This window comes from Aethalodelphis obliquidens, unplaced genomic scaffold (genome assembly GCF_003676395.1).
Source record: "Aethalodelphis obliquidens isolate GAN/ISIS:26980383/991018 unplaced genomic scaffold, ASM367639v1 scaffold44, whole genome shotgun sequence".
NCBI classification, from domain to species: domain Eukaryota; kingdom Metazoa; phylum Chordata; class Mammalia; order Artiodactyla; family Delphinidae; genus Aethalodelphis; species Aethalodelphis obliquidens.
The window spans coordinates 7389022-7413966 of NW_020837988.1; the positions used below are offsets into that span (position 1 = coordinate 7389022).

At 59.5% G+C, this 24945-nt stretch overlaps 2 protein-coding genes across 16 annotated transcripts; both read right to left on the reverse strand.

The window, feature by feature from the left end:
- Nucleotides 1–605: 605 nt before the first annotated feature.
- UNC13D (unc-13 homolog D) lies at nt 606–15960 on the reverse strand. 11 transcript variants are annotated; one of them, XM_027080698.1, is made up of 33 exons: nt 15689–15956; nt 15412–15567; nt 14628–14663; nt 14283–14390; nt 14125–14208; nt 13969–14035; nt 13561–13741; nt 13116–13160; nt 12911–12979; nt 12656–12725; nt 12363–12500; nt 12189–12281; nt 12011–12114; nt 10659–10776; nt 10428–10552; nt 10198–10288; nt 10068–10124; nt 9884–9981; nt 9727–9778; nt 9487–9617; nt 9279–9399; nt 8796–8939; nt 8517–8615; nt 8202–8408; nt 7953–8021; nt 6840–6919; nt 4002–4107; nt 3853–3924; nt 3235–3318; nt 3019–3139; nt 2682–2805; nt 2023–2219; nt 606–1323 (listed from the first exon to the last, which is right to left on the reverse strand). In XM_027080698.1, the coding sequence occupies exons 2-33, from the start codon at nt 15526–15528 to the stop codon at nt 1133–1135; spliced, it is 3399 nt and encodes a 1132-aa protein (XP_026936499.1). In that variant the 5' UTR covers nt 15529–15567; nt 15689–15956; the 3' UTR covers nt 606–1132. The 11 variants fall into 11 exon arrangements, 10 of the variants coding, with proteins under 10 accessions (XP_026936499.1, XP_026936495.1, XP_026936496.1 ...); XM_027080694.1 differs by having other exon boundaries at nt 14125–14184; nt 15412–15571; XM_027080695.1 differs by having other exon boundaries at nt 12363–12467; nt 15412–15571.
- Nucleotides 15961–16849: 889 nt separating this feature from the next.
- WBP2 (WW domain binding protein 2) lies at nt 16850–24637 on the reverse strand. 5 transcript variants are annotated; one of them, XM_027080711.1, is made up of 8 exons: nt 24245–24464; nt 21894–22002; nt 20628–20763; nt 19692–19784; nt 18910–19044; nt 18597–18719; nt 18065–18141; nt 16850–17925 (listed from the first exon to the last, which is right to left on the reverse strand). In XM_027080711.1, exons 1-8 carry the CDS (start codon nt 24301–24303, stop codon nt 17872–17874), a joined length of 786 nt encoding a protein of 261 aa, XP_026936512.1. In that variant the 5' UTR covers nt 24304–24464; the 3' UTR covers nt 16850–17871. The 5 variants fall into 5 exon arrangements, with proteins under 5 accessions (XP_026936512.1, XP_026936511.1, XP_026936513.1 ...); XM_027080710.1 differs by lacking the exon at nt 24245–24464 and adding an exon at nt 23163–23985; XM_027080712.1 differs by lacking the exon at nt 24245–24464 and adding an exon at nt 22543–23148.
- Between the last annotated feature and the right edge of the window lie 308 nt (nt 24638–24945).

The window sequence follows — 24945 nt, forward strand, 5'->3', positions numbered from 1 at the left end:
CCCTGAGGGAGCCTTTCAGCCACCTCCCCTCCCCTGCTCTTAGCTGGCCTGTTAGGTGGGTGGGAAAACACACACCTTGTGGGCTTTCTGTATGGGTCTCAGAGGAGCAGCGCTGAAAGAAGCCTTGGACATGGTCTTATCTGACCTCCCCCCACTCATCATACCTGTGCAGGCTCAGAGAGGTTAGGTGACTCAACCACAGTCACACTGGATTGAGAAGCGAGCCTCAGGCTCTGACTCCCAGCATATGGGCCACTCCCCCAGGCAGGTCTGGGGCCCCATTCCTCTAAGCCCTGCTGTTCAGAGCAGCCCCTCGGCCTCAGCCTGCACCCCTGGGAGGGTGCCCCCATGAGTGCCAGGCTCCTGTGTTGGGCAGTGGCGACAGAACCTGATACGTCTGGTGGTGTTTGGTTCGAAGCTTTTGCTGCTGCGTCAGTTACCTCCACACCTACCCCGCTGCTCTGTAACGGGGAGTGAGCGGTGGGCTGGGGCCCAGAGTCGGGGGCAGCCCAGGCTCTCCTGAGGGCTGAGGAGGGGTTTGTGATGGCTTGGCTGTAACCTAGGCCCCGCTGCAGGCCAACAGTATGTTTAGTAAGAGGATGATGTATTGTTAATTTTTTTATTTTTGCTAAGAAAATTTCTAGGTACTGTCCCAAGGAGGAGCGGTCCTCAGCAGACACAGATAGCCAAACTGTGCCAGCCCCACTGCCCACCAGTTCTCACCCCTTCAGAGCCAGAAGGTCCCTGGCTCTAGGCTCCTTAGCCTGGTTGCTGGCAGCTCCCTCAGGAGAGGACCCAGGCTCCCTTCATTATGGCTGCTGAAGAATAGGGCCCAAGGCACCTGGCCCCCCACTTCAGTGGCTGGAACAGGCCTGCCAGGAGAGGAAGGGCTGAGCCCCTCCTCTGCCAGAGCAGCATTTCCCTACGAGGGGAGCAGGGGTAAGGGGTGCAGACAGCTGTCTCCGCTCCCCCAGGGGCTGGACTTGGCAGAGAATGCTGAGGCTGGGGCTGAGGGGAGGAAGGAGGGGGTATAAATACTGCGAATGGGGCCCCCATCACTGTGGGCCCCGGCTCTGGCAGCGGGAACCCCGCACACTGGGGCTCCCCCGACCTGCAGGGCCCTCCTGGAGTGTTAGGCCAGGTGGGAGGGCTGTGCTGTGGTGGGGGGAACACAGGCCTCCCAGGGACCCAAGCCCCGCTGCTGCCGCCCTGGCCACGGGGCGTGCTGGGAGGCCTGCTTGGCTCGCTGCCGCCGCAGCCGCACAAACACCTGGGCCTCGCGGTCCCCCTTCCGGCTCTCTAACAGCTGCAGGATTGGATCCCCTGCAAAGAGAGGCATTTGGGGGTCAGACTCGGGGAGTGGCAGGGGCAGCAGCACTGCCCCATTCTCCAGAAATTAGCCATGGGCCCACACCAGCCAAGCTCGCAAGACAGCCTGACAGATGAGGCAGGAAACGCGTTTGCCACGCCTGGGCAGCGGGGCGCACCTGCGGCGCGAGAGGCTGACGTGCCTCAGGTGGCGACTCTTCCTTTCCATACAAGAACCTTGGGCCAGTCCACCAATTCGTGCCTCAGTTTACTCATTCGGAGAGTAGTGATAACACCTGACTCACTGAGTGGTTGTAAGGACTGAGGGTTAACATATGTCCAGTGCTTAGAACTGACCCATGGTGAGCACTCAAACACAAGACCTAGCCCTCTTATCAAGCTTGGGGACTGCCCTGCAAGAACGTGCCCCCTGGGCACAGAAATGGCCCCTCTCCCCAGGCAAACTTGTTGGTGACCTTATCCCACCAGAGAGAGTCGCACACACTTGGCCTAACTTAACCTTCACTGGTCCTTGACCAGGCGCGAGATCTCAGCAACACAAGCCCCCAGGCTGGCTCCACAGGCTTCCACCTCCAAGGAGGCTTTCCTCTGACCCCAACTTGGCCTCTGGGGGCCCCTGAGCCTTTCACAGCTGCCCCTCCCCTGTATCCCCAGTGCTGGGCCAGGGCCCACACTCACAGGGCTCAGGCCTACCGTTGGGTGCAGGGTAGGTGAGGGGCAGGCGGGTCTGAGGCACGTCGCCGGGCTCCACAGTCCCCGTCAGGCCCGGCAACGAGCACAGCGGCAGGAAGGCCTCCCCTTCAAGGTCATCAGCCCCCAGCGTGTCGTGATCCAGCACCGTGAGCAGAAGGCACGCCCCATCCTTCTGGCACGGCTCAGCAGGCACCAGGCTGGGCGGGGGGCAGAGCCGGGCTCAGCTGCCTGCCCCACGTGCTGCCGTGGCCACACAGCCCCCGACGCGGGCTCGCCCAGACGCGTGGGATTAGGGTTGAGAGCTCTCAGCCTGGTGTACCTTGGGCCACACGCCATGGTGCCTGCTCTGACTGTGGGCCGATGTTTTAAACCAGGGGCCCCTGTGTACCCAGGCCCACCTGACTGGTGGAACAGAGGACCTCAGGGGCAGCACCCTTCCCTGAAAGCAAGCCTCTAACACTGGACTCAGACTGGGAGAGTCTCCCCAGCAGCCTCACTCCACCTGTAGGGGAGCAGGTTTGAGGCCTGTGCCAGCAAACACTTGTCCCAAGTGCTCCCTCCCTGGGACTCAAACCCAGTCCTCTGAGGGGAGCCCCTCGGCCCGCCTCAGCTGGGAGGAGCAGGCCTGAGGCGGGTCCAGGGCTAGTGGGACCACTCACAATTCAAAGGTCTCATCAAACAGTGGGTGAAGTTCCTTCTTGTGCTTTTGGGTCTCTCGGGGGGCCAGCTCAGGGAACTCGTGCCTGGGCTCCAAGGTCAGCTGGACAAAGGGGTCGCTGGAGCCTGGCAAGTGGCCGGGGAGGGGACGTTGGCCGAGGATATCCCAGCCCCGCCGCCGGTGCCCACGCCAGCAGCTGTGCCCCGCTCAGCAGCACTGCCCCCTCCTGGTAATCCAGCAGAAATGCACCCAGTGCTCAGGCTGGACGAGCAGAGCCCCCGGGAACTCGGGGGACCAGAGTGGGGACACGGAGAGTGGCTGGGGCAGCCTCCACTCACCATTGGAGTCCAGGGGCAGCAGGCTGGAGGCGCTGAGCAGCTCCACGTGCAGTTTCTGCTCGGAGGCGCGGTAGGAGGCCTTGACTGTGACGGCCCCGAGCTCCTCGTAGGTGGTCTCTGCCTGGGGGCGGGGCGCAGGGGCAGCGTCAGCAGGGGCTGAGCGGGCGAGGCGGGGCTCCAGGCGCGCAGGGAGCGCGGCGGAGGAGGGAGACTCACCTGCTGCTGGATGCGGCTGCAAAAGTACTTCTGGATGAGTTCCCGGCTGGAGGCCGCCTGCAGCTCCAGGTCCCTCTGCAGAGCCTGGGGATGGGGCACAGCTGAGGAGTCACTTGAACTGTCACACAGTCGCAGCCCAGTGCTGCCCTTCAGAAGCTTGCAGCCAACGGGAGACGACAACGTGAAGTGGAAAGCACTGGGCGCTGGGGGACCACAGGCAGGGTTGCCCTGGCAACAGCCAGAGGCACCGACAGGGTGGGCTCCACAGGTGTGTCTCAAAGCCGCCCCCGCCCCAACCGTGTTTAGAAGAACTTCACACGTGGAGGGGTTTTTTGTTGGTTTGGTGGGGGGGGCGTTTGTTTGTTTTTGGTTTTTGCTGTGCCACGAAGCATGTAGGATCTTAGTTCCCGGACCAGGGATGGAACCTGCTCCCCCTGCATTGGAAGCGCGGAGTCTTAACCACTGGACCGCCAGGGAGGCGCCGTCAATTATGTTTTTTTAAAGGGGCCCACATTTTCATTTTGTGCTGGGCCCTGTAAATCACGTAGCTGGTCCTGGACACAGGTGAGCACAGGAAGGCAGGCTACCCACACCACCAGCTAACCAAAAGGCCCCTACCTGGAAGGTGGCCGTGTGCAGCGCCTCGGGCGGCAGGCCACAGCCCTCTGCGTAGAAGCAGACCTCCAGGTTCTAGGGGGCGAGACATCAGAGGTGACCCCCAGGCACTCTCCCACCAGGGATTTTATTGTTGTCACTGGTATTATTACCTGTAGTGCGATCTTCAGCCTGCTAGAAGCCAGAGGGCAGCTCCGCTGGGAAGCGGCCACCTCCACCAGCACCGTGAGCGTGTGGGTCCACAGCAAGGTCAGAAGGCTGGGGTGCCGTGCAGAGGGATGCCGGACACAGGACAGGAGGACAGAGGAGGAGGAAGCGGAGATGCTCTTGAGAAAGAAGAGGCCTCGTGGGACCCAGGCCCACCCCCCGTTCGCCAGTGCCTCCCCACCCCCACCCTCCACCTGCCTCACTGGTGGGACTGGGGCCCAGGCTGCAGGCAGGGGAGGGAGGGAGGGCTGGTCTGCTGAGGGAAGGAGGGCAGGGGGCGGGGCAGACAGGCCTAGTCCTATCCAACATGTCTCGGAAGCTAGTGAAGGATCCTTCTCACTAGGATTAACAAACCCCAACCAAAAAAGGAGCAGAAGGGTGGTCCCCCAATGACAGAATCATGAGTCAAGATGGGATTGACCAAAATGAATAGGATCTCAGCACACAGCATGGGTAAGCATGTACTACCTGCAGCGAGAAAAAAATAGCAACCAAGCCACAGTCCGTCCTAATAACAACTGAAATAACTGCAATTTCACTTGTCAAAGTAGAGTCAGGCAAATAAGCACAAAAAATGTGTAATTAAGAACGGGGGTGGGGCGCTTCCACGGTGGCACAGTGGTTAAGAATCCGCCTGCCAATGCAGGACATGGGTTCGAGCCCTGGTCCGGGAAGATACCACATGCCACGGAGCAACTAAGCCTGTGCGCCATAACTACTGAGCCTGTGCTCTAGAGCCCACGAGCCACAACTACTGAGCCCTTGTGCTGCAACTACTGAAGCCCTCGCACCACGACGAAGAGTAGCCCCCGCTCGCCGCCACTAGAGAAAGCCCGCGTGCAGCAACGAATACCCAACACAACCATAAATAAATAAATAAATAAATAAAAGAATGGGGGTGCAGGAGACTTCCCTGGTGGTGCAGTGGTTAAGAATCCGCCTGCCAATGCAGGGGACACGTGTTCAATCCCTGGTCCGGGAAGATCCCACATGCCACGGAGCAACTAAGCCCGTGCATCACAACTACCAGGCCCACACGCCGCAACTACTGAAGCCCGCATGCCGAGAGCCCGTGCTCTGCAACCAAGAAACCACTGCAATGAAGAGTAGCCCCCGCTTGCCGCAACTAGAGAAAGCCTGTGCGCAGCAACGGAGACCCAACTCAGCCAAAGATAAATTAAAAAAAAAAAAAATGAATGGGGGGATGGGACTTCCCTGGTGGTCCAGGTCCAGTGGGTAGGACTCCGTGCTCCCAGTGCAGGGGGCCCAGGTTCGATCCCTGGTTGGGGAACTAAGATCCCTCACGCCTGCTGCAGTCAAGAGTCCGCATGCCACAACTAAGAAGTTCACATACCGCAACTAAGAAGCCCGCATGCTGCAATGAAGACCCGGCACAGCCAAGATAAATAAATAAATAAATAAGTAAATAAAAATAAATATTAAAAAAAATGAAAGAATGGAGGAGGTCTAGGGATTTCCCTGGTGGTCCAGTGGTTAAGACTCCACGCTTCCACTGCAAGGGGGCGTGGGTTCGAGCCCTGGTTGGGGAACCAAGATCCTGTAAGCTGTGTAGTGTGGCCAAAAAAAAAAAGAAAAAAAGAATGGGGGAGGTCTAAAAATTTTTTAAAGTTTAGAAAAAAATTGGGTGGTCCATACTAAAAGTAGTTAATTTGGGGACTTCCCCCCTGGTGACGCAGTGCTTAAGAATCTGCCTGCCAATGCAGGGGACATGGGTTCGAGCCCTGGTCCAGGAAGATCCCACATGCCACAGAGCAACTAAGCCCTCGTGCCACAACGACTGAAGCCCGGCGCCTAGAGCCCATGCTCCGCAACAAGAGAAGCCACCGCAGTGAGAAGCCCGCGCACCGCAATGAAGAGTAGCCCCCGCTCGCCGCAACTAGAGAAAGCCTACGCACAGCAACGAAGATCCAACGCAGCCAAAAATAAATAAAATAAATTAATAAAAAAAAATAAAAGTAGTTAATTTAGTCCCCATACTTAAGTGTTCATTATGCACAGACACTGTTCTAAATGTTCTGAGGCAGTGAGTGGTACGTTAAGCCCCTGTCTTAGTAGACATTAAACTCTATTTTGTGTGAAGATTAGAGCTGAACTAATGGCATTCTCGGGCCTAGGAAATAAAGAAGGTGGGCTCCTGAAGCCCCGCTGCCCCACCAGGAGCAGAACTCTGGGGGCCAGCAGCCCCATGTGGAGGACCTGTCATCATCACCGTCACCGTTGTCACAGCAGCTCAGTCATCAACCACTTCCTTTGTTGCAGGCACTACTCTCAGCACTTCACATGACTCATTTAGTCCTCAGTAGAGGCCAGAACTATGACCATCTGCACAGAAAACTTGAGTAATCTGCTCAAGGCCACCCACCAAGCAGCAGTGAAACTGGAGTATGAATCCAGGTCGTCCAGAGCCCATGCCCTTGACCTCTACCCACGGCTGTCCAGTGTGCTGGGCCCTGTTTTGAGAGAGACCCTAATGAGAAGTTCCCCTGGAACACCAGCTGCCTGTAATGTTAGGGAGGGCAGAGCTGCAGCCTCCCGAAGACGCAGCCCAGGGCTAAGGGAGAAAGGACAGACAGGTTTCAGCTCAGCCTAAGGTGAAATGGATAGCATTGTGCGGCCATGAGCGCCCTGACCCTTGGAGCAAGCGTTTAAGAGAGTCTGGTTGCATCCTCCCCTGAGGACGGATGCTGAGGCCGGGAAGGAGGGGCGGGTGGGAGGAGAGGTGGAGGTGATGGGGCGCCACAGGGCAGGCTGCTGCTGCAGACCTGTTGAAGTTCTCCTGCACCAAGTTGGTGTTCATGTAGCAGAGCTCCACCTCCAGGAACTTCATCAGGGGCAGAACGGCCTGGGGAGGGGAGGCAGCACATCTGGTTCTGGCCCATTCTGGTCCCACCCCCATGCCTTTGCCCTGGCCCGGAGAGGAAACTGGGCTAGGAGCTTTCCTGCGCATCTGTGGAATGTGTGCAGAGCCAGCCCCTGACCACAGTCAGCTCCAGCCACACTGGAGACAGTATAGCCTTTTCTATAGCCCTGAACCTGCCAGACCTGGTCCTGCCTCAGGGCCTTTGCCCATGCTGTTCTCTCCCATAGAAATCCTCGCGGCTCCTTCTCTTCCTTCCTTTAGGTCTTGACTCAGCTGTCACCCTCCAAGTAAGGCCTCCTCTGGCCACTATCTAAAAACACAGTCCTCTGACCCTTTCCATTCCCTTGTGTGCTTTATTTTTCTCTTGAGGGGTTATCATTAACTAACATATGATATGTGTGTGTATACATATATATATGTTTACACACACACACATATATGTATAGTTCTAATAACAGCCGTAGCTATAGTTATCTACTTAGCTCTTTTTTCACCTCCTCTACTAGAATGAAAACTCTAGGAAGGCAGGGATTTTTGTCACACTGTTCATTGATATATATCCCCAGTGCCTACATCAATACCTGGGACAAAGTGGGTGCTTAAATAGTTGATGAATTAATGAGTAGCACGCTCCCAAGCAAGCACAGGTGTAATTATTATCCCCGCTGACAGATGACGAGCCTGAGGTCAGCTGACCTATATAAATAGAACAGCTCTGCTAGCAGGCAGCTAAGAAGGAGTCATGCCCAGGGCTGTTTGGCTGCAAGGTCTAAAGCCTCCCCCACTGCAGCTCCCACATTGACTGTCAGTGCTGGGATAGCCGGTGGAATGACCCAACCCCACCCTCTTAGCATCTAAGGGGGAAACCGAGGCCAGGAGGGAACATTTCTTGCCCAAGTCTGGGGGACTTATCTCTGACACCCCATGGCCTTCAGCCCCTTGCCCACCCTAAGCCCCTTTGCAATCCCTGACCCACATTGCTGGCAAAGGTCAGCACGCAGGGAGGGCCACTCACATCCTCAGGCAGGACGGATTCCTTGAGGCCCACGAGTTTCTGGATGTGCTTGGCAATGCCCACCTCCAGCTGGAGACACAAAACGGTAGGAGGGAGGCCAGGGTGTGAGTCGGGGGTCAGGAGAGGTTGCTTGGGGCCTGAGTTTAGGTTCAGGAAGGGAAGGGGGCTGGACATTGGCCCAAGTCCTGCTGGAGGGTACTTCAGGCTGAGGATGGGTGGGGTGGGGTCACTGTGGGTCAAACAAATTACCTGCTCGGCCAAGGTGCGGACGCCAGTGCGGATCTCATGGCCCAGCCCAGCCAGGGCGCCCTGCAGCTGGGCATGCAGCGTGTTCTGCAGCTGCCCCTGCTCCAGCACGGCCCCTACCCGCTGCTCCAGAGCCTCCCATGCCAGCTGGGTGGGCAGCTTTCCGATCACCAGCCGCAGCTGCTCCATGTCGTTCACCACCACGCACAGCTGCAGGCGAGCGTGGGCACGGGGATGCCGAGCTTCCTGAATGGTGCCAGGACTGGCAGGCTCCACCCCTACCCCGGCCCAGCCTCAGCCCCCAGCTCTGGCCCTTACCATGTTGGCTGCCTGGCCCTGGTCCTTCTGGCCGGCAGAGAGCTCACGGGCCCGGGCCTTTATAAGGTTGCAGTACACCAGGGCCAGCCGACAGGTGTCCTGGGGTGAGGAGGGCGTGATCAATGGGGGTGGGGAGTGCTGAGGAGAGGCAGATGCGGGGGGCGGGGGGGGGGGGGAGGCAAAGGAATTTCAGTGACTTGGGGGATTTAGGACATAGGCTTTTGGAGGCTGCTAGGATGAGAACTGGGGAGAAATCGTGGGGTGGGAATGAGGCTGCACCTCCACAAACTTGACGGTGATCATGAAGGCCTCCTCTGGGTCAGGCCAGTCCAGCTGCTGGGCAGTGTGGCTGATCTGGGCAAAGCAGGTGGACAGGTCCACAGCCGATGTGCTGTGCTTGGTCAGTTCACCCAGGGGCACCAGCTAGGAGACGGGGGAGTGTGTAGAAAGGAGGGCTCAAGGCTGGCCAAATCCATGCTCTCCCTCCCCCCTTGCACTTGCAAGCATCCAGGGCTCCTAGAGCCACAGCAAGCCCAGAGCTGGGCCGGGGGCTGCAAGGCGAACAAGCAGGGCTCTGCCCAGACCCCCCAGGCCAAGTCCCCCCCACCCAATATAACAGGAGGCAGGGTTTTGCACTCAGCTGGCCTCGAGAGCACCGCTCAAAGCTGGTTAACCGCTTCCGCACGTGCCACACGGTTGGCAGAGCTGCAAGCCACACCCCGAAATGTGGGACTCTGCCCCTAGTCCAGGCCCCAACCCCACCTCGTCCATCTGCACAGCGCGCTGCACCCGCTCCAGGGCCACGCTGTACGTCTTCTGCAGCCAGGAGGGGATGGCCGGCTGGAACCAGTGGTGGAAGCCTTCCAGGGCCAGGACGCCATCCCTGGGGAGAGCCAGGGTCAGCCTGGGGAAAGCCGGGGCCATTGCGGGCTTCGGGCCCTCCTCTCCCTGCAGCCAGTCTGCTGCCCACCTCTCCGAGAGGACCGGGCCCAGCTGGTAGAGCTCCTTCAGGCTGATGTAGAGCTGGAACAGACTTTCGCCCATCTCCGGGGTCACGGCACCGCTCACCACAGCAATGTGGTCCTGCACCCTCTTGGCCACCTGCGAAGGGAAGGCGTGGTGGGCGGAGCTCCAGAGCCAGGGCAGAGGGCGTGGCCTTGGGAAGCGGTGGGTGGGTGGGTGGGTGGGGCGGGGGGTGGGTGGGGCTCACCAGCCATTGCAGCTCCAGGAAAGCCATGGAGAAGAGGTCGATCTTGAGGACACTGGAGGAAAGGCAGCAGGTGTGACCTGGCGGCACACAGCGGGGTCCCTCTGGTCCCCATTCTGAGCCGCTGCTGCACTGCCTCCCGGCCCGGCCGCCTGCTCACTTATGGAAGATCTTGCTCCAGGTGCGCTGGCACTGGTGCAGGTCGCCAATGATGTCTTGTACCAGGTTCAGTAAGGCCTTGCCCTCCTCCAGCATGCCCTGGCAGGGGCAGAGGTGAGCCAGGCAGGGCTCTGAGGGGCAAGCATCCTGTCCCACCACCCACCTCCTCACCCGAGCCCCCTCACCTGCACCATGGGCTGATGGTGCTGCTGCTTCAGGTGGAACCATTCAGTGGTGCCAGTCTGTGGGCAGAGAGACAGTGAGCAGGGAGGGCTGCTGGGCCCAGGCACCGCACCTACAGGGTGGGCACCATACCTGCAGTGCCTCGGTCACCAGGCGGGGCAGGGGGCCTCTTTCGGGGCACAGTTCTCCAAAGGCTTTCATCTTGCACATCTGTACCAGGACCCTGTGGGGAGAGAGAGCCGTGTGCAAGATGCCCGTTGCCCCGTAGCCCCCACTCATTCCGCCGGCAGGCTTCCCCACCCCAGAGGTGCCCCAGCTGTTCCCCGTCCCCGACTCCACTGAAGCGGGGGGTAACCACTGACCTGAGGAGAGACTGCAGCCGGGCTGGGGAGTCGGAGACGGAGAGGGGGAAGACAGAGCGGAACCTCCGGATGAGGGAGAGGCCATAGGCCAGCAGGGAGCTGAATGAGGCGGCCAGCTCCTCCAGCTGCAGGGCCAGGATGGTGCTGTGAGGCGGGGGCTGCTTTATGGGGCCCAGGGAGCCGCTCCCTGAGCCCTGCCTGCCCAACACCCCTCGCCCCGCCCCAGCCCACCTGCTCTGCCTTGAGCCGGCCCTGGATCCACTGGTACTCGATGCTGGTGATGGGGTACAGGAGGCAGCTGCTGGGGAACTCCAGGCTCTGGTAGAGACGGCTGTAGGCCAGCCACTGCCTGCGGCAGACAGGAAGCCCTCAGCCTGGCCAAGTGGGGCACGTTCCTTCCCACAGCTCACCTGGCCTGGCCTGGAGGGGGTGGGGGTGGGGTAGGGGCAGGTGGCGCTGCGTTATCCCAACCCCACCCCCACCCCAAAGCCTCCTGGGGATCCCCATCGACCCGCAGAGGCTGAAAACCTGTGGCTGAAGGTAACCCACAGGATTGTTTTTGTTCCCATTAGTGCTTTTCAAACATGTAAATGAATTGTCCATCTCTTAAATTAGAATATTTGTGATTTTAAAATTCAGGACTTCTTGCTTCTTTTGAGAAATCAGATTTGGAGACTCGAGCCTTCAAGTACATGTAAAACTTCAGCTAGAGCATCCCTTCAGAGAGTCGAGGGGAGACTTCACAGAGGTGACCGAACTGAGACAAGAGGGAGGGCAAAGGAGGCTGGGGCAGAAGAGCAGCCCAGGGACAGGCCTCCGCCAGGCGGGGATACAGCGCCGCACTCCCTGCTGAGGCCCTGCAGGCAAGTGAGGCCCTCACCCTCCGTGCCTGCTCCAGTCTCCAGCCTCACCTGCATTCCCCACAGCCATCCAGGAATACACACCTGCCCCTGGTCCTAGAAGCTGCCCTTCTCCGCCAGCCTCCTTCTGACCCCCTGCTGAATGCCAGTGTCAGCTCCCACTCTCAGTCCTCCTCCTGGCAGCACCCGGGCTGTGCCCCTACTCCTCTCGTGCATGGAAAAATCTACAAACTCCTGTGTGTCCTTCCTGGCATTCCCGTAATCTAACAAGGCTCAGGGGAGGTGACAGGCCCTCAACACGGATCCAGGAGCATCAGCGCACAGATCTGTTCAATGGCCCTGGGGTCTGGGCCCGGGGTGGCAAACTCAACTGCCCAGAAGGACTCAGGTGGTGTCAGGGGACGAAGCGCCCAGATGGCAACTGTGATGGATGGGGGAGGGCACGCTACTCTGCTCTGACCACCTGCAGCCCAGCAAAGCGACAGCCCTGCAATTCCAGCACGAAGCTTTCACGGGAAACTGGTGATGTGAATCTGCACAGCAAATCTCCAGAGTTTTAAAAGTCAGCAACTGACTCAAAACTTAAAATACAATTTGGGCCCCAAACAGAAATCTCCTGAGGGTTAGACTTCGGGCTGTCAGCCTGCAGGAGGGCACGCAGGGAGGGAGAGGGTGGTGTGGCGCAGACGGCCCTCGGGCACTCGGGCTCGGAAGGGCACTCACGCCATGGACTGGTGGAAGTCGGACAGGTCCTTCTGCGTGGAGTGGAGGAAGAGGACGGTGGCAGCCTGGGGGCTCAGCAACCCATTCCAGGAGGTGCTGCCCGCCTGAGGGGACAGGTGGAGGGTGTCAGGACCTGACAGGCAGACCCTGGCCCCGCCCAGCCCCGGGAGGGCAGTACCTGGTGCTGGGTGACCTCGTGGGACACGAGCTGCTGCAGCAGGTGGAGATGCACTCTGTAGCTGGGCTGCGAGCGACTGGCCATGGTGGCTCTCTGCAGGGGGGCCGGCGCGGCCGTGAGCAGAGGACCCCACGCCCAGTGCACCCCTCCTCCCCACCCAGCCGGGCTACCTACCCGCTTGTGAATGAACTGGAACTGGAGGTGACACTGACCACGGTCCGGGTAGGTCTCCGTGCAAGGCTCTAGAGGGTACCACTGATCCTCCCGGCAGCGCAGGTCCTGGCAGGCCGGGCGGGCAGGGGATGCCCACACCTGTGAGCCGCAGGAGCCTCACCCGGTCGGGGGCAGGGGAGGCGATGGGAGGCAGACCCCAGGCTCCGCTGGGTGCAGACCTGGAACCCCTCCCTTGATCCCCTCGTCACCTCCTCTCTGCCTCTCTCCCGGGAGCCTTTCCCCACTCCACTCACCTGTAGTCTCAGAACCACGTTCCCCAGAAAGTCATCCTGGCCTTTGTCCTTCCGGACCTCCTTAAAGATCCTGTTCCAGGCAGGGTGCCGTGAGGGAGAGGGACCAGGAGCCTGACCGGGTCAGGCTGGAATCTGCTCCCTACCTGCAGCCACCTGGGCCCAGGTGAGAGCCTGCAGCCCAACAACCAGTATGCATGTGGAGGCAGGGCAGCAGGAGCCCCGACTCCTTCCCCAGGGGAAACCCACGGCCCTCACCTTCGCAGCCCGTGCAGATCTGTGAGCTCCCCGAGCTTCTGTCTGACGGACTCCACGGTGTCCATGTCCCTGGTGGGGCAGAGGTCTGAGCAGGAGGCGGAGAGGGTGTCCTGGGAGCCCCCAACCCCTTTCTGCCACCCTCACCTCCAGGCCCCCTTCTCTTCCCAACCCCTACATGGCGGGGGGGGGGGGACATGCTCCTCACCACATGTCCAGACGAAAGCTGGCATTGCTTATGTCCTCAAACTCCCTGTAGTGAGAAAAGAGCATGGCTGAGGGTCTTGGAGGGATAGACTCCTGGCCAGGCCACAGGCTACCTCAGCCCCGAGCCAGCCCCCCAAAACTGCCACCCAGTACCACCCACTGCCACGTCTTAGTCCCTCCCTGCAAACCCTCCTCCCCTCCCAACAGCATCTCTCTCTCCTTTAAAGTAAGGCTTCAGGCTATGCCCCAGATCAACCCAGATGTGCCTGACCCTCCGCCGCCCACCAGCACGTGGCATTTAAGCCATTGCTGTGTCCTGCTTGGCCTCCTGTCAGTCTTGCCTGCCTCGGGAGCAGGCTCCTCCTCCAGTCAAACCAAGCTCCCTCCCCCGAGCCAGGAAGTGCTGCTGGCCCAGAGCGGGTAGGAACAGGGGCAGGGCCACGTACAGGATGAAGGTCTCGTCCCAGACGGGGTTGAGTGTCTGGGCGATGACCTGGGTGCGGTGGATCTGCTCCTCCGGGATGGTGTGCCTCACCACGGCCTTCTGCCGCCGCTGGAGTCCAGGGCTGTCCCCCGGCGCACCCACCCCCTGCTCGATGCCCAGCAGGCAGTAGGGGTCACTGAACCCTGGGGAGGAAGGGCAGGGGTGTTGGCTAGGCTCCCAGGGAGAGTCCTTAACACCCCCTACCCCTCTCCATCCCAGGCTCCAAGGAAAAGGGGCCAGCAGCACCAAAGTGAGCCCCAGGGGATGTTTGGGAGATGGGAACTTGCATCACAAGCTCTGGGACAGGCTGTGATGGGGAGAGGAAGGAGCCAGGAAGAAGGCCCTCAGGGCCCCCCCATCGCCTACTCACCACTGACATCCTTGCCCAGAATGCCCTTGGCTTGTTTCACCGTGGCCTTCAGACAGAATATTGGTTTCTGGAGCGACAAGAGGTGGGGCCTGAGTCCCAGAGGGAGCTGGGCTTCCCAGCCCCCGTGTTTGCTCAGGACAGCCCTGGCAGGCTTACCTCGAGCTCCTGGACCTGCCGCAGCATCTGCTCGTGCTCCTTGGGCTCCATACGGAAGGCCTGGTGGTGTAGGAGTGTGGGAAGCTTGGGGCACGGGTCGGGAGTGGGGGGACACGGCCAGGCTGCAGGGAGGCAGGTGGAGTGGGGACTGGCCTCACCTCCTGCAGGTATCGCAGCAGCTCAGAGGACTCCCCGACATGGGTGGGCTCGGGCTGACCCAGGCGGTACAGGACCGTGTAGAGAGCTTCCTCGTAGAGCAGGGCCCGCTGAGACACAGCAGGGTCACCTTGGGAACCCCCGTCCACCCACCACAAGGTCTGAGCCCCACCAGCCACCCCTGGCACTCACGGCACATGCCCGAGGTGGGGACCAGGCGTCCACACGCGCAGCGGAGGGGAGGGGGTTGAGACCCAGCCTCGGCCAGCAGCCTAGGGGGGTGTCTGGGAGGATGCAGGGCTGCTTCCCAGCACCCCTCTGCGCCCCGGAAACACTCCGATTCTTACCTCCTCAGGGGACAAGTGGTGGGATGTTGGCTCGATCTGGGGAGCGAGGTGGAAAGACAAGGTGTCCCAGAGGCCTGGACCAGGGCTCGGACGCGGGAACGGCTCCTCACAGAGCAGGCCCAGCCCGAGGGCTGAGGGGGCCCCAGCACCTGGCCTCCAGCCCCACCAGTGCCGCACACCTGTTCCCACAGCAGGGCTCCCGGGGGTCCGGCACCCGGGCCACCTTCCTCATCCCCTGGCCTGCCGTGGCTCGGGTCCATTGGCGCTCAGCCGTGCCAGCTCAGCTGCGCCAGCAGGCGCCCGTGGCCTCAACCTCCCCCAACCTCCCTTCCTTCCCCAGAGGAAACAGCGCTGCTTATCGGGCGGCTCCGCTCCGCACCCCGGCGGCGGAAGTGAGGCCCAGCAGCAGAGGTGGGAGACTGGGGCTCATGCCAAGCAGGCCTGGGGGCTGCTCAGCTGGCCCCCGAAGGCCCAGCCCCTAGCGGACACTCCCTGCCTAGTGGAGCGGGTATCTTTGGGACTGGAGGAGCAGCGGATGGCTGGGGTTGGGGCGCGAGAGGGAGGGGCCACCGAAAGGCTCAGATCCCAGACCTGAGGCCCAGGCTGGCCCAGAGAACACATGGCAGACCCTCTTCTGCAGACCCCAAAGGCTCTGCCAGAGGCTAGGGTGGGCAGGAGAGGGGCACACATCCTCAGCCGCAGCCCACAAGAGGGGGGACCCCGCACCCAGAGGGGGCAGAGCCCCACCCAGGCCTGCTCTTCTCCCCACTGAGGTCCCTCCTACCTCCTGAGCCCTGTGGGGCAGGGCCTCCTGCAGATCTCTGACTCTACGGCGTCTTATCTTGATGGCCTGGCGCAAAAGGGGAGGGCGCCGCTGGGTCTGGGAGAAGAGCGTCGCCATGGTGGCCAGCCCTGCCCTTCCCCTCCGCCTGTGGTGCCGCTGCCTCGGGTGAAGATAGGGAAGCCACAGGGTTATGCAAAGAGCCCAGGGCTGCCACCCGGTGCCAGGGGAAAGGGAAGGAAGGGCAGGTCACGGGAGGGTCAGGTCGGGGTTTCACCACCTTGGGGTTGGGGGGCCACGGCTCCCAGGCCCCTGCACCTTCCTTCCTCCCTCCCACTGGCTGGGTTCCTGGGAGGAACTCAGCTGGGCTGGAGGCAGAGGTAGAGCAGGTGGGCGGGTCCGCCCCACCCCACCTTCCCACAGGGGCCCTGGGGAGGGTCCAGTGCCGTGGGCAGCGGGCATGAGGGCAGGGGGGCAGCGGGCCTGCTGCATCCAGGTGACGGGGGACGCTCCCCTGGCCGGTGGGGTTCTCAACCTCAGGTCTCCCTGAACCGGCCACAGACCTGGAGTAGGGGTGGGCAGGGCACAGGGTGGAGGCTCCGGAGAGGCGCCTCCCCAGCTGTCAGCCAACCGCTCAGCCTGCTCTGCTCCCCAGGTGACATTCCACCGAGGTGACAGGGCCAGGCTGCGCGGGGCAGGGATGGCCCCACGGCCCCGGCCCCCATAAGGATGGTCGGGCGGCTGCTCCCTTCAAATGCCCTTGTAGGGGCCTCAGCCAACCCGAGGAGCTGCTGGGCGGGGCTGCAGAAGGAACAGGCTGGGGACGCTACTGCCTAGCCTCTCCTGACAGGGCGACTTGGCCCAGAAGGGACAGGAAAATGGACGCTTCGGTGCTGGGCTGAGCTCCACCACAGGGTCCCAGGGCCGCCCTCCAGGCCAGGGTCCAGGGGGTGCAGGCCTGGGCATGGACGGTGGCCGTTTCCCACCCGCCCCGGCCCCAGGGTTCACAAGGAGGGTGGCACCAGAGCCCGCACTGCAGGGGCCAGTCTTGAAGGGCTAGCCTTCACTGACGTGCCCTCTAACCCCCACGAGGCAAGGCGGTGAGCACAGCAGCCAGGGACGCAGGAACTCCGGTCCAGCCCGGCCCCTCCTGCCAACGCCTCCCACCCAGAGCAGCTGCTGGGCTGTGCCAGGCCCCAGGGGACTCAGCGGGTGGGCACAGTTGCTGAGCAACTGCCACAGAATGGACACAGGAGAGGCCTTAGCATCCTGGGCCCAAATAGGCCAAGAGAACAAGGGACTCTCACACGGGAGGGAACACTGCCTCCCCCGGCCCCAAGCAGCCAGATGGCTCTCCTTCCCAAGAGCCTCGTCACCACACGCAGAAGCCGGGCAGGGTCCAGTCACTCATTTTTACAAGTTCACATTTTCAGCAGACAAATCAAGGTGCAAACAGGGTTTATTTCACATTAATATATTAACTGAATTTTTTTGTCAAATAAATAGGGAATTCTCTTTAAATAACCATTTCCTCTCTCCACAGCCAGGCCAGGAGCAAACGGGAGCGAATTTTAGTGCATCCAGGGGCGTATCACCAACCAGGCAAGAAGCTTAAAGGGAAGAGGGCAGGCTAAGGGGCTGGCGAGAGGTCATGGTCAGCGGCCAGGCCAGGCCCCAGGGGTCTGTTCCCAGCCCTCCCGGCAGCCCCCAAGTGGACATGCATTCTGCAGTTCCAGTCCAAGAAGCCCCTTCTAGAGGGAAAAGAGAGAAGGCAAAGGGAAACAAATTCCAGAAAAACTAGCAGGGAAGCAGAGGGGCTCCCTCCCCAGCTGCAGCAGCCTGGCCCTCACGCCACCCACCCCCTGGTGGCTCGTGGGAAAGCTCCAGAAGTCAAAAGCAGTGGCAACAGGATGACCAAGGACAGGGAAGGGAAGGCGAGCATGACGGGGGCTGAGGCTGGCTGGGAATGGAACGTAGGCTGACAGTCCGGCAGACAGCTGGCCTTCCACAGCCAGGTACAGACCAGAGTGGATGGAATGTGAGTAGGGCCTGGCAGGGGTCCCTGGGGAGGGCAAAGCTCGTGAGGATAAAGTGGCTACAAAACGAGAGAGCTGGACTGCGGCGGAGGAGGTGGCCAGAGAGTCCCTCCGTGGGTAGAAGCTATGAGAGCAGGACAGGAACGAGGCGGACGCCCCCCCGGGGATGCTGAGAGGGAAGCGCTGTGGGCTCTGGGCTCACGTGGGAAGCTGGGAGGCACCGCTCCCCGCACCCCTCAAGGCTACGTCCTGGAGACTGCTTTATATTCATCCAAGTCAAGGGGCCCTCCCCCTGCCAGGCTAGTTCCTGGCGACTGCTTTATAATCAGACCTGGAGAAAGGACGAGGCCCGCCCCCCACCCCAGACTCAGCCCCAAGGGGAGGGGAGGAGAGAGCAGAGAGGCGGGAGGAGGTGGGTGTGAGCGGTCTACTGGGTCTTCTTATCTTCTGGGGGGTAGTAAGGAGGCGGCGGAGGCTGGCTCTGAGGAAGAAAGGAAAGATCACATTAGAAGGGTCGGAATAAGCCGAGGTCTCTCCTGCCCCTAAATCCCAGCAAACTGGGGCTGCGGGGGTCCCGCCAGTGCCACGCCCCCCCCCCCCCCGCTCACCAGCCCGCTCACCGTGGGCATGTAGACATTGTGTGGGTTGCCTGGGTTGTAATAGGCGCTGGCGGCTGCTTCGGCGGCCTTGGCTTCAGCTGTGAGAACACACAAACTGGGAAAGAGCCCCGGGGACAAGCCCTCCCCGCCTCCTCCGCTGCCCCCACGGCCCTGGCCCCCTGGTGCTCGGGGCGGCGGGTGCTGAGGACGCAGTTCCATCACTAAAGCAGTGGAGAACCCTTCCTGAGCACTTACCGCGTGCCACACCGTCCCATCTGGTCCCTCTACACCTCCTGCCCCCCACCCCCCATCTTCACCACAAGCCCCACAGGTGGGGCCGTTGGCACGTTTTGTGGATGAGAAGACTCCGGTGCAGAGGGGGACCTTCCTGGGCTCAGGGCACGTGGCCAGCTAAAGGACAGAGTGGGGGCTGGAATCTACCCCTTCGCCACCAGGCCACCGCGCTGCCGGTCCCCTGGGATCGTCCCTAGGCCAGTGGTCATTCGTTATCTGGGGCTTCCGTGCAACCACGGGGAGAAGCCAGGGCCCTCACCTGCAGGAGTGGAGGGGACATCGGGGCCGCTGACTGGAGGCTCCATGGGCCCAGGGTAGGGCGGCGGCGGGGGCTGCATGTACCCCATGGCCCCGTCCATCATGGGAGGTCCCGGATAGAACTCTGCTCGGCAAGAGAGTGACGGGGACCCAGTGAGCAGCCCAGCCCCGGCTCCTGTAGCTGGTACCCTCCCAGGCCCTCCAGCTGCTCTGTCAGTCCTGAAGCCAAAGAACAAGTCTCCCCTCTACAATCCCCTGGCCTGGGTGAGGGTGGTCAGTGGGGGGGAGGCGTGGGCAGCAAAGGACACACTCACCAGCTGGGGGCAGTGGACAGGGGTAGCCAGGAGGGCAGGGGTACATTCCATTGGCGACTGGTGGGGGGAAGACATAGGCCCCGCTGGGCATGTAAGAGTAACCATAGGCTCCGTTGGGGGCTTCACCTCGGGAGGCTATAGCACAAGGGGAGAAAGAAATGAGTGTCGCGGGCCTTGGGTTCTGGGGAGAGGGCGCTCCCACCGCCTGCCGAGGGGAGCTGCAGGGTCCCAGGAATGCGCACAGCAGACACGCCTCACCCCTCCCCACTGGAGTCCACCTCGGTCAGGAATGAGGCGAGGGGTCTGGATGGGGAGAGAGGTCAGAGCTGGGGTGGAGGAGGTCCAGGACAGGGGTGGAGGGATGGATGGAGGGAAGAAGGAGGCTAGAGGTGGGGTAGAGAATGGAGCTGGGTGAGGCTGGGGACGAGGTGAGGAGGTCTGCTGAACACAGCCCTTGGGGACTTAAAATGGTTGCCTGATGGTAGCTTAATGGTTGAGTTTCTGTTTGTTTCTATGAGGCCACAGTAAAATGTCCTTGAGTCCAAACAGCTTTGCTAAAATGTCCTGTACCTGCTCCAGGCAGGGGAAACCCAGCCTCTGAGGTACAGGAGGGTGATTTCATTACAGGCTTCCTTCCCAACTCCCAGCCCTGGGCAGCCTGGGGCCCAGAAGCTCATCTCCTGACTGCTTAAAAAACAAAACAAAAAGTAAACAAACCCAAATGAGCAGACAGCACACACATTCAATGTGGCCTTGGCCCCTGGTTTTTAGAGCCTTGATACCTTGAGATGCCACCTGTAGCATCCGCTGCCCAAATTCAATGGCGCCCCCTGCCACAAAGGTCAACTTGTACGACGCAGAGCCTTCCCAGCCACCTGAGAAGGGAACAGGGCATCAACAGCTCCGGAAAAGAACTTAGGTTACGTCTGAAGAGATGGCTCTTCGTCGTCTTCAGGCCCCATCCAATGGCCAGGAGGCTCACCACCCACGTCGCACGCCAGTGCTGCAGACCGGCCACCTCCTGCCCGCTTACTGCGCAGCCCTGTAAGCACGTCTGCACTCAGGCCTCCCACCCCCAGTAAGGCAGCTTCTCAGCAACAAGCACGCCCAGCAACAACTGACGTTCAAGTTCAGAACAGGTCTCTCATCCCGCGGGGGCCTGAGGACGAACCCCGGGCCCCTCCAGCCTGGCTTCTGTCCAAAGGGGAACTGTGAGCTCAACAGCAAGGCTCGGGCCAGGCTGAACGTGAGCGGGAAGGCGAGTTCGACGCAGGGGTCTCTGGGGTCTGCAAAGAGCCTGACACCAAGCAGGGCCTCTCCGGGCGTTACAGAGGGGCAGCGGGTTCTGCCTGGCTCTAGGGGCAAGACCCTTCCCAAGAACCTGATACAGCTCCCTCCCACACCTAACATCTGAACACACTCCCCAGCTCACAGTAAGCATTTTCACTTGGTTTACAGTCATCCTGCTGACTCCCCTCTCTGAAAAGGTGACCTGAGCCGTCATCTTTAACGTTAGCACTTTCCAGCTCTTGGCAACTTCCCCCTGCTGAACAGCTGGCAGCCCAAGTGCTGGTCTTGGAAGCTGATCCAGAGCCAGGAAGAAGACACGGCTAGAGTGATAGGGTCCAAAGAGGACACCTCCAGGGCAGCAGTCAGAGATGCCCCAGAGCACCTCTCTGGAAGCCCCGTCGGTGTCCCCAAGCTCCCTTGTCACCTACCTCCCGCTTCAGCCTTCACTGTTCCCTTGATGTAGTTTGCTCCAAACACAGGCTGCTTGATCTCACAGTCCTTCATCAGATAAAACGGCATCATGAAGGACTGCATGGCATCCTTCCCCTTGGACAGAAAGATGACCTGCAGGGAGAGAGAACAAGGGCCATCCCCACCCGAACCATGGCCTGCCCGGCCATCGCCTCCTATGTGCGGGAGGCCATCACCTCCCAGGGCCGGGGCGGGTGGCCCGAGCCAGCACCCGGCAGCCCCAGGGCGCTCTCTGCACCAGCCAGCCCCGGAGAGCGCTTTTTAGAGTAAAAGGCCTCAGATGCAGCCGGGCTGGAGAGGCCAGACATGTGACTTCACAAGAAAAATGTGTGGCTCAGACAGCACGTGTGAGCAGGACAGACTGCTCTGCCACTGAGACGTGGTGGTGAGGAGACGGCGGATGTGGAGCCTAAGTGGAGGGCCTGCGAGGCCAGGGCAGAGAGGCAGGGCCGAAGCAGGGAAGGGCTCCTGAAGGGAGAGCTCAGCCTGAGCTTCACAGAACTGAGAAGAGGGAATGGCAGCGGGTGGCAGATCCCAGGAGAAGGGATGATCCTAACCTTTCTGCAGACTCTGCCCAACAGCCAGCATCTCCCACCCTGCACGTGGGGAACATTCTGCTTTACCCCCATGACTTCAATCTGTGACTGAAGATGCCAGCTTGAACCCCCAGAGATAGGGTTTTGAGACACCCCCCCACCCCGGTCTCCACTAAAGCCTGTGCTCCTCTTCCTCTAACGATCCTTAAGTCTAACTCTGGGATAGCTGCAGGCAGCGATCCTCTCCCAAGAATATCCATCTGTGTTTCTCTGGAAGTCTCTCAGAGTCTGCTTGGGGAACTCCCAGGCAAGGCCCATACTGCAGTCTGGCATTTCTCGCTTTGCAGGGTTTGGCCGGTCTCTCTGCCCACTCCCAAGGCTGCGGCCAGGCTACTGTATCCCCTCCAGGCCCAGGTCATCCCAGCAGCTGCATCCAACTACAGAGAGATTTTGCAGCAGCAGCTCTGGAACTTACACGGATTCACTGCCATCAGTTCTGCTGTGCGAAGAGAGGCTGGTGGTTCTAGAACCAGGAGCATGTGACAGAAACACGCTAACATTCACCAGGGTTCAGCGGCCACTAGACTCACGAGGCTGAGGCTGACCGAAGACTCCATCAGCCTCCAGGAGCCATGAGTCTCCAAAACAACTGACTCGCCAAACCAACCGTCTCGCTGTACAACGTACCCGGTACGGGGTAAGGTAGACGGTGCCTTTCTTGGTCCCTTTGAAGGCCTCTGGCACATTCCTCATGTCACTGAACGTAAGTTCTACATGGTCATAGGACATCAGGATGCTGTGATGAGAAAAGAGGAAATGCCCTGATGAGACAGTTGGAGTCACAATCTGTCACCCCCAGGGACTGGACCCTCCTGGGTAGCAGTTGCTTATTAGTAGCTGCCAGCAAGTCATCCGCTTCAACACTGATGTGAGAAAACTACTAACACAGCCATGGAAGAGATAAGCAAGCTGGGGGTCCATAGAATTTCCCCCAAACCCCACACACACAGCCCCTAAGTGACCAGTGCAGGGACTTCCCTGGCAGTCCAGTGGTTAGGACTCCACGCTCTCACTGCTGAGGGCCAGAGTTCAATCCCTGGTCAGGGAACAAAAATCCCACAAGCCAAGAGGCACAGCCAAAAAAAAAAAAAAAGTGACCAGTGCCATAGAAGAGCCACAGGGCTCTGGAGACGCCATAATCCCTCAAATCAGGTTAGATTATCTGGGTTAGCTCTTCGATTCTCTTCTAGGTCCCTATGACAGGTGTTCTGTTTTTGTTGGCTTACTTTTTAAAATCTGATATACAAACATTTTAATACATGACTCTACACATTACCAAAGGGCTCACTTCAGGGTTCCTTTAAACCTGGGGTTCTGAAGCTGGGTCTGCAGGGGTATCAGTCCACTAGCCCTTGAGATGATCACGTACGTGCTTTTTCCTGGGAGAGACCACAGTTTTCATCACTCTCAAAGGGATTCATGATTTGAAGAGTAAGGTTCACTATTTTACATATCAAGTTTTAAATGCTGAATGTGGACTTCAATTACTGTTTACATAATTTTTTCAGAAATGAGGCTGAAGCAGTTTCTGAAACAAGGCACATCATTATTTAGCAGCAATGAGTCCTAAACCGGGTAGGAGGCCCAGCAGGATAGATACATTCTTGGCCCAGAAAAGTCTCACTGAGAGAGAAAGAAATAGTCCCAGGAGATGTTACCAAATGGCATCAAAAGGGTCTGTCCGGGTCCAGGACTGGCTTGCACACAGAGCAGCTACACACTAAGGGCAATGTGAAGTTTCTCTGATTACAAGACAACAAGGTCCAAGCTCACATGGCTCCATTTGTCTCCTTTCGCCTCCCAGATATCACAACTTCCTTCACTGGGGAGGGGTAAGTGGGAAAGAGAACCAGTACCAGAAAAGAAAAATACAGCTCAGAGAAAAGAGGTCATTACCAGGAACAGGCTGGGACGGCCAGTCGCTGAGCAGGTAAGATGGAGGAAGAGTCAATATTCTGAGGTCTGGGCTCCCTGGGTGCTCTCCTCTGACTCATCAAGCATTCCCGGATGACAGCCCTGGGCTGGGTGCTGGCCTTAATCAGCTACCAGACTTTGATCCCACCAAGTCTCCTGTGGGGACTCAGATTCCTCCTATGCTCCTTCAAAAAGTGCTTTCAGGTCAGCATAGCTCAACCAGGGCTGGCTGGTCTGATTCTCAGCGCCCAAGGAGCAAGAGAAGAGCCCAGAGGTGGAGGAGAGACAGAATTGTCGGGGGGTGGGTAGGAAGAACCTTGAAGCTGGGGGACCTCTGCTCTGGGAAGTGACCCAAGCCAACAGGAATTCAAGGGAAAGAGGCAAAGACAGACTTTTACAGAAAACGTGTCAAACATGTGACAAACGTTAGCTATGTAATTTCACCTCTGGGCCTCAGTTTTTCATCTGGAAACAGCAGTTCTGGAATATACTGGAAGGCTACATACTGGGAATTAACGCTACTGACTTTGGAATCCGGACTCCTTTCCTATTACAGCTCTGTGATCTCATGCAAGTTACTTAAGCTCTGTGCCTCAGTTTCCCTACGTGTAAAATGTGGATAGTAATAGTATCTGCCACACAGGATTTACATATTGAGAAAAGCAAAAGAGGTGTAGTCCCTGACACATAGTAAACGCCCAATAAACGGCAATTATTTCTGTCTAAAGCGCTTCCCAATTCTTAAAGTCACCTACTCTGGGACAGGGGCTCAAGAACTACCCACAGGTTCCGCCTGTCTCTCCAAACCCCCACCCGTCTCTCCAAACCCCTACCCTAGCCAGCCGCCCCACCCCCATCCCACAGCTGCAACATCCCGGCCCTTCCCTCACGCCTCACCCACCTTCCTTCAGCCCCGCCCCCAGCCGTTACCCCACCCCCCACCCCCCGCATCAGTTTCCCCTCTTCACGGGTTTATTCTCCACCGCCCACTCACCCACCACCCACTACCCACACCCTCGACGCCCGCCCTTCAGTTCTCCAGGATCCTTCCGTAGTGTTTTCACCTCTCGGTATTGTTGACGATCACTCCGCCGCCCTCCGAGTGATTCTTGTTGAGCGCCATAGTCTCTCGGAAAAGGGTCCCGAGACTCGGAACGCAGTGCGCTTGCGCCCTTCCTCGGCCCACCCCTAGTGGCGTCGTTCGTATTAGAGTCAGCCAATCAGCTCTTGCGCGGAGGCTGGCCCTACCACCTGATCCCTGGCGTCACGTGCTAATAGTTTACTCCCTCTCCCCCTCCCCCCTAGTTTCGCTCGCATCACAAACAAACTCAAGACTGTAGTTCCCAGAAGGCAATGCTCCCTCAACCTCTCACTACGCTAACAGAAGGCTGCATTCTGGAACTTGTAGTCTCCAAGACCATAGGCCCGGATTGACTCCGCTTGTTGCATAACTAATCCTGACCCTCCTCCACCCGGTCCTCCGAGGGACCGGCGTAAATAGTTGGGCGCGTCACAGGGAAGTTCGTCGTAAAGGCCCTGGACGCAAAAGTTCATACGCATGGAATGGGGACTATAACCTACACCTGCTGTGGGAGCGTTGTACACTTATTGGGGCATCTTCATTCAGTCCGCAAACGTATGGGGAGCACTTCCTGTATGACTTTGCTCCCCCGCCACACACTTGGGTAGTCACTGAGCTAGAGAGATGAGTCCAAGAATCAGTCTCTGTTCTGGGAGAGAACAGTCAAGAAAAACTGCCATCCCT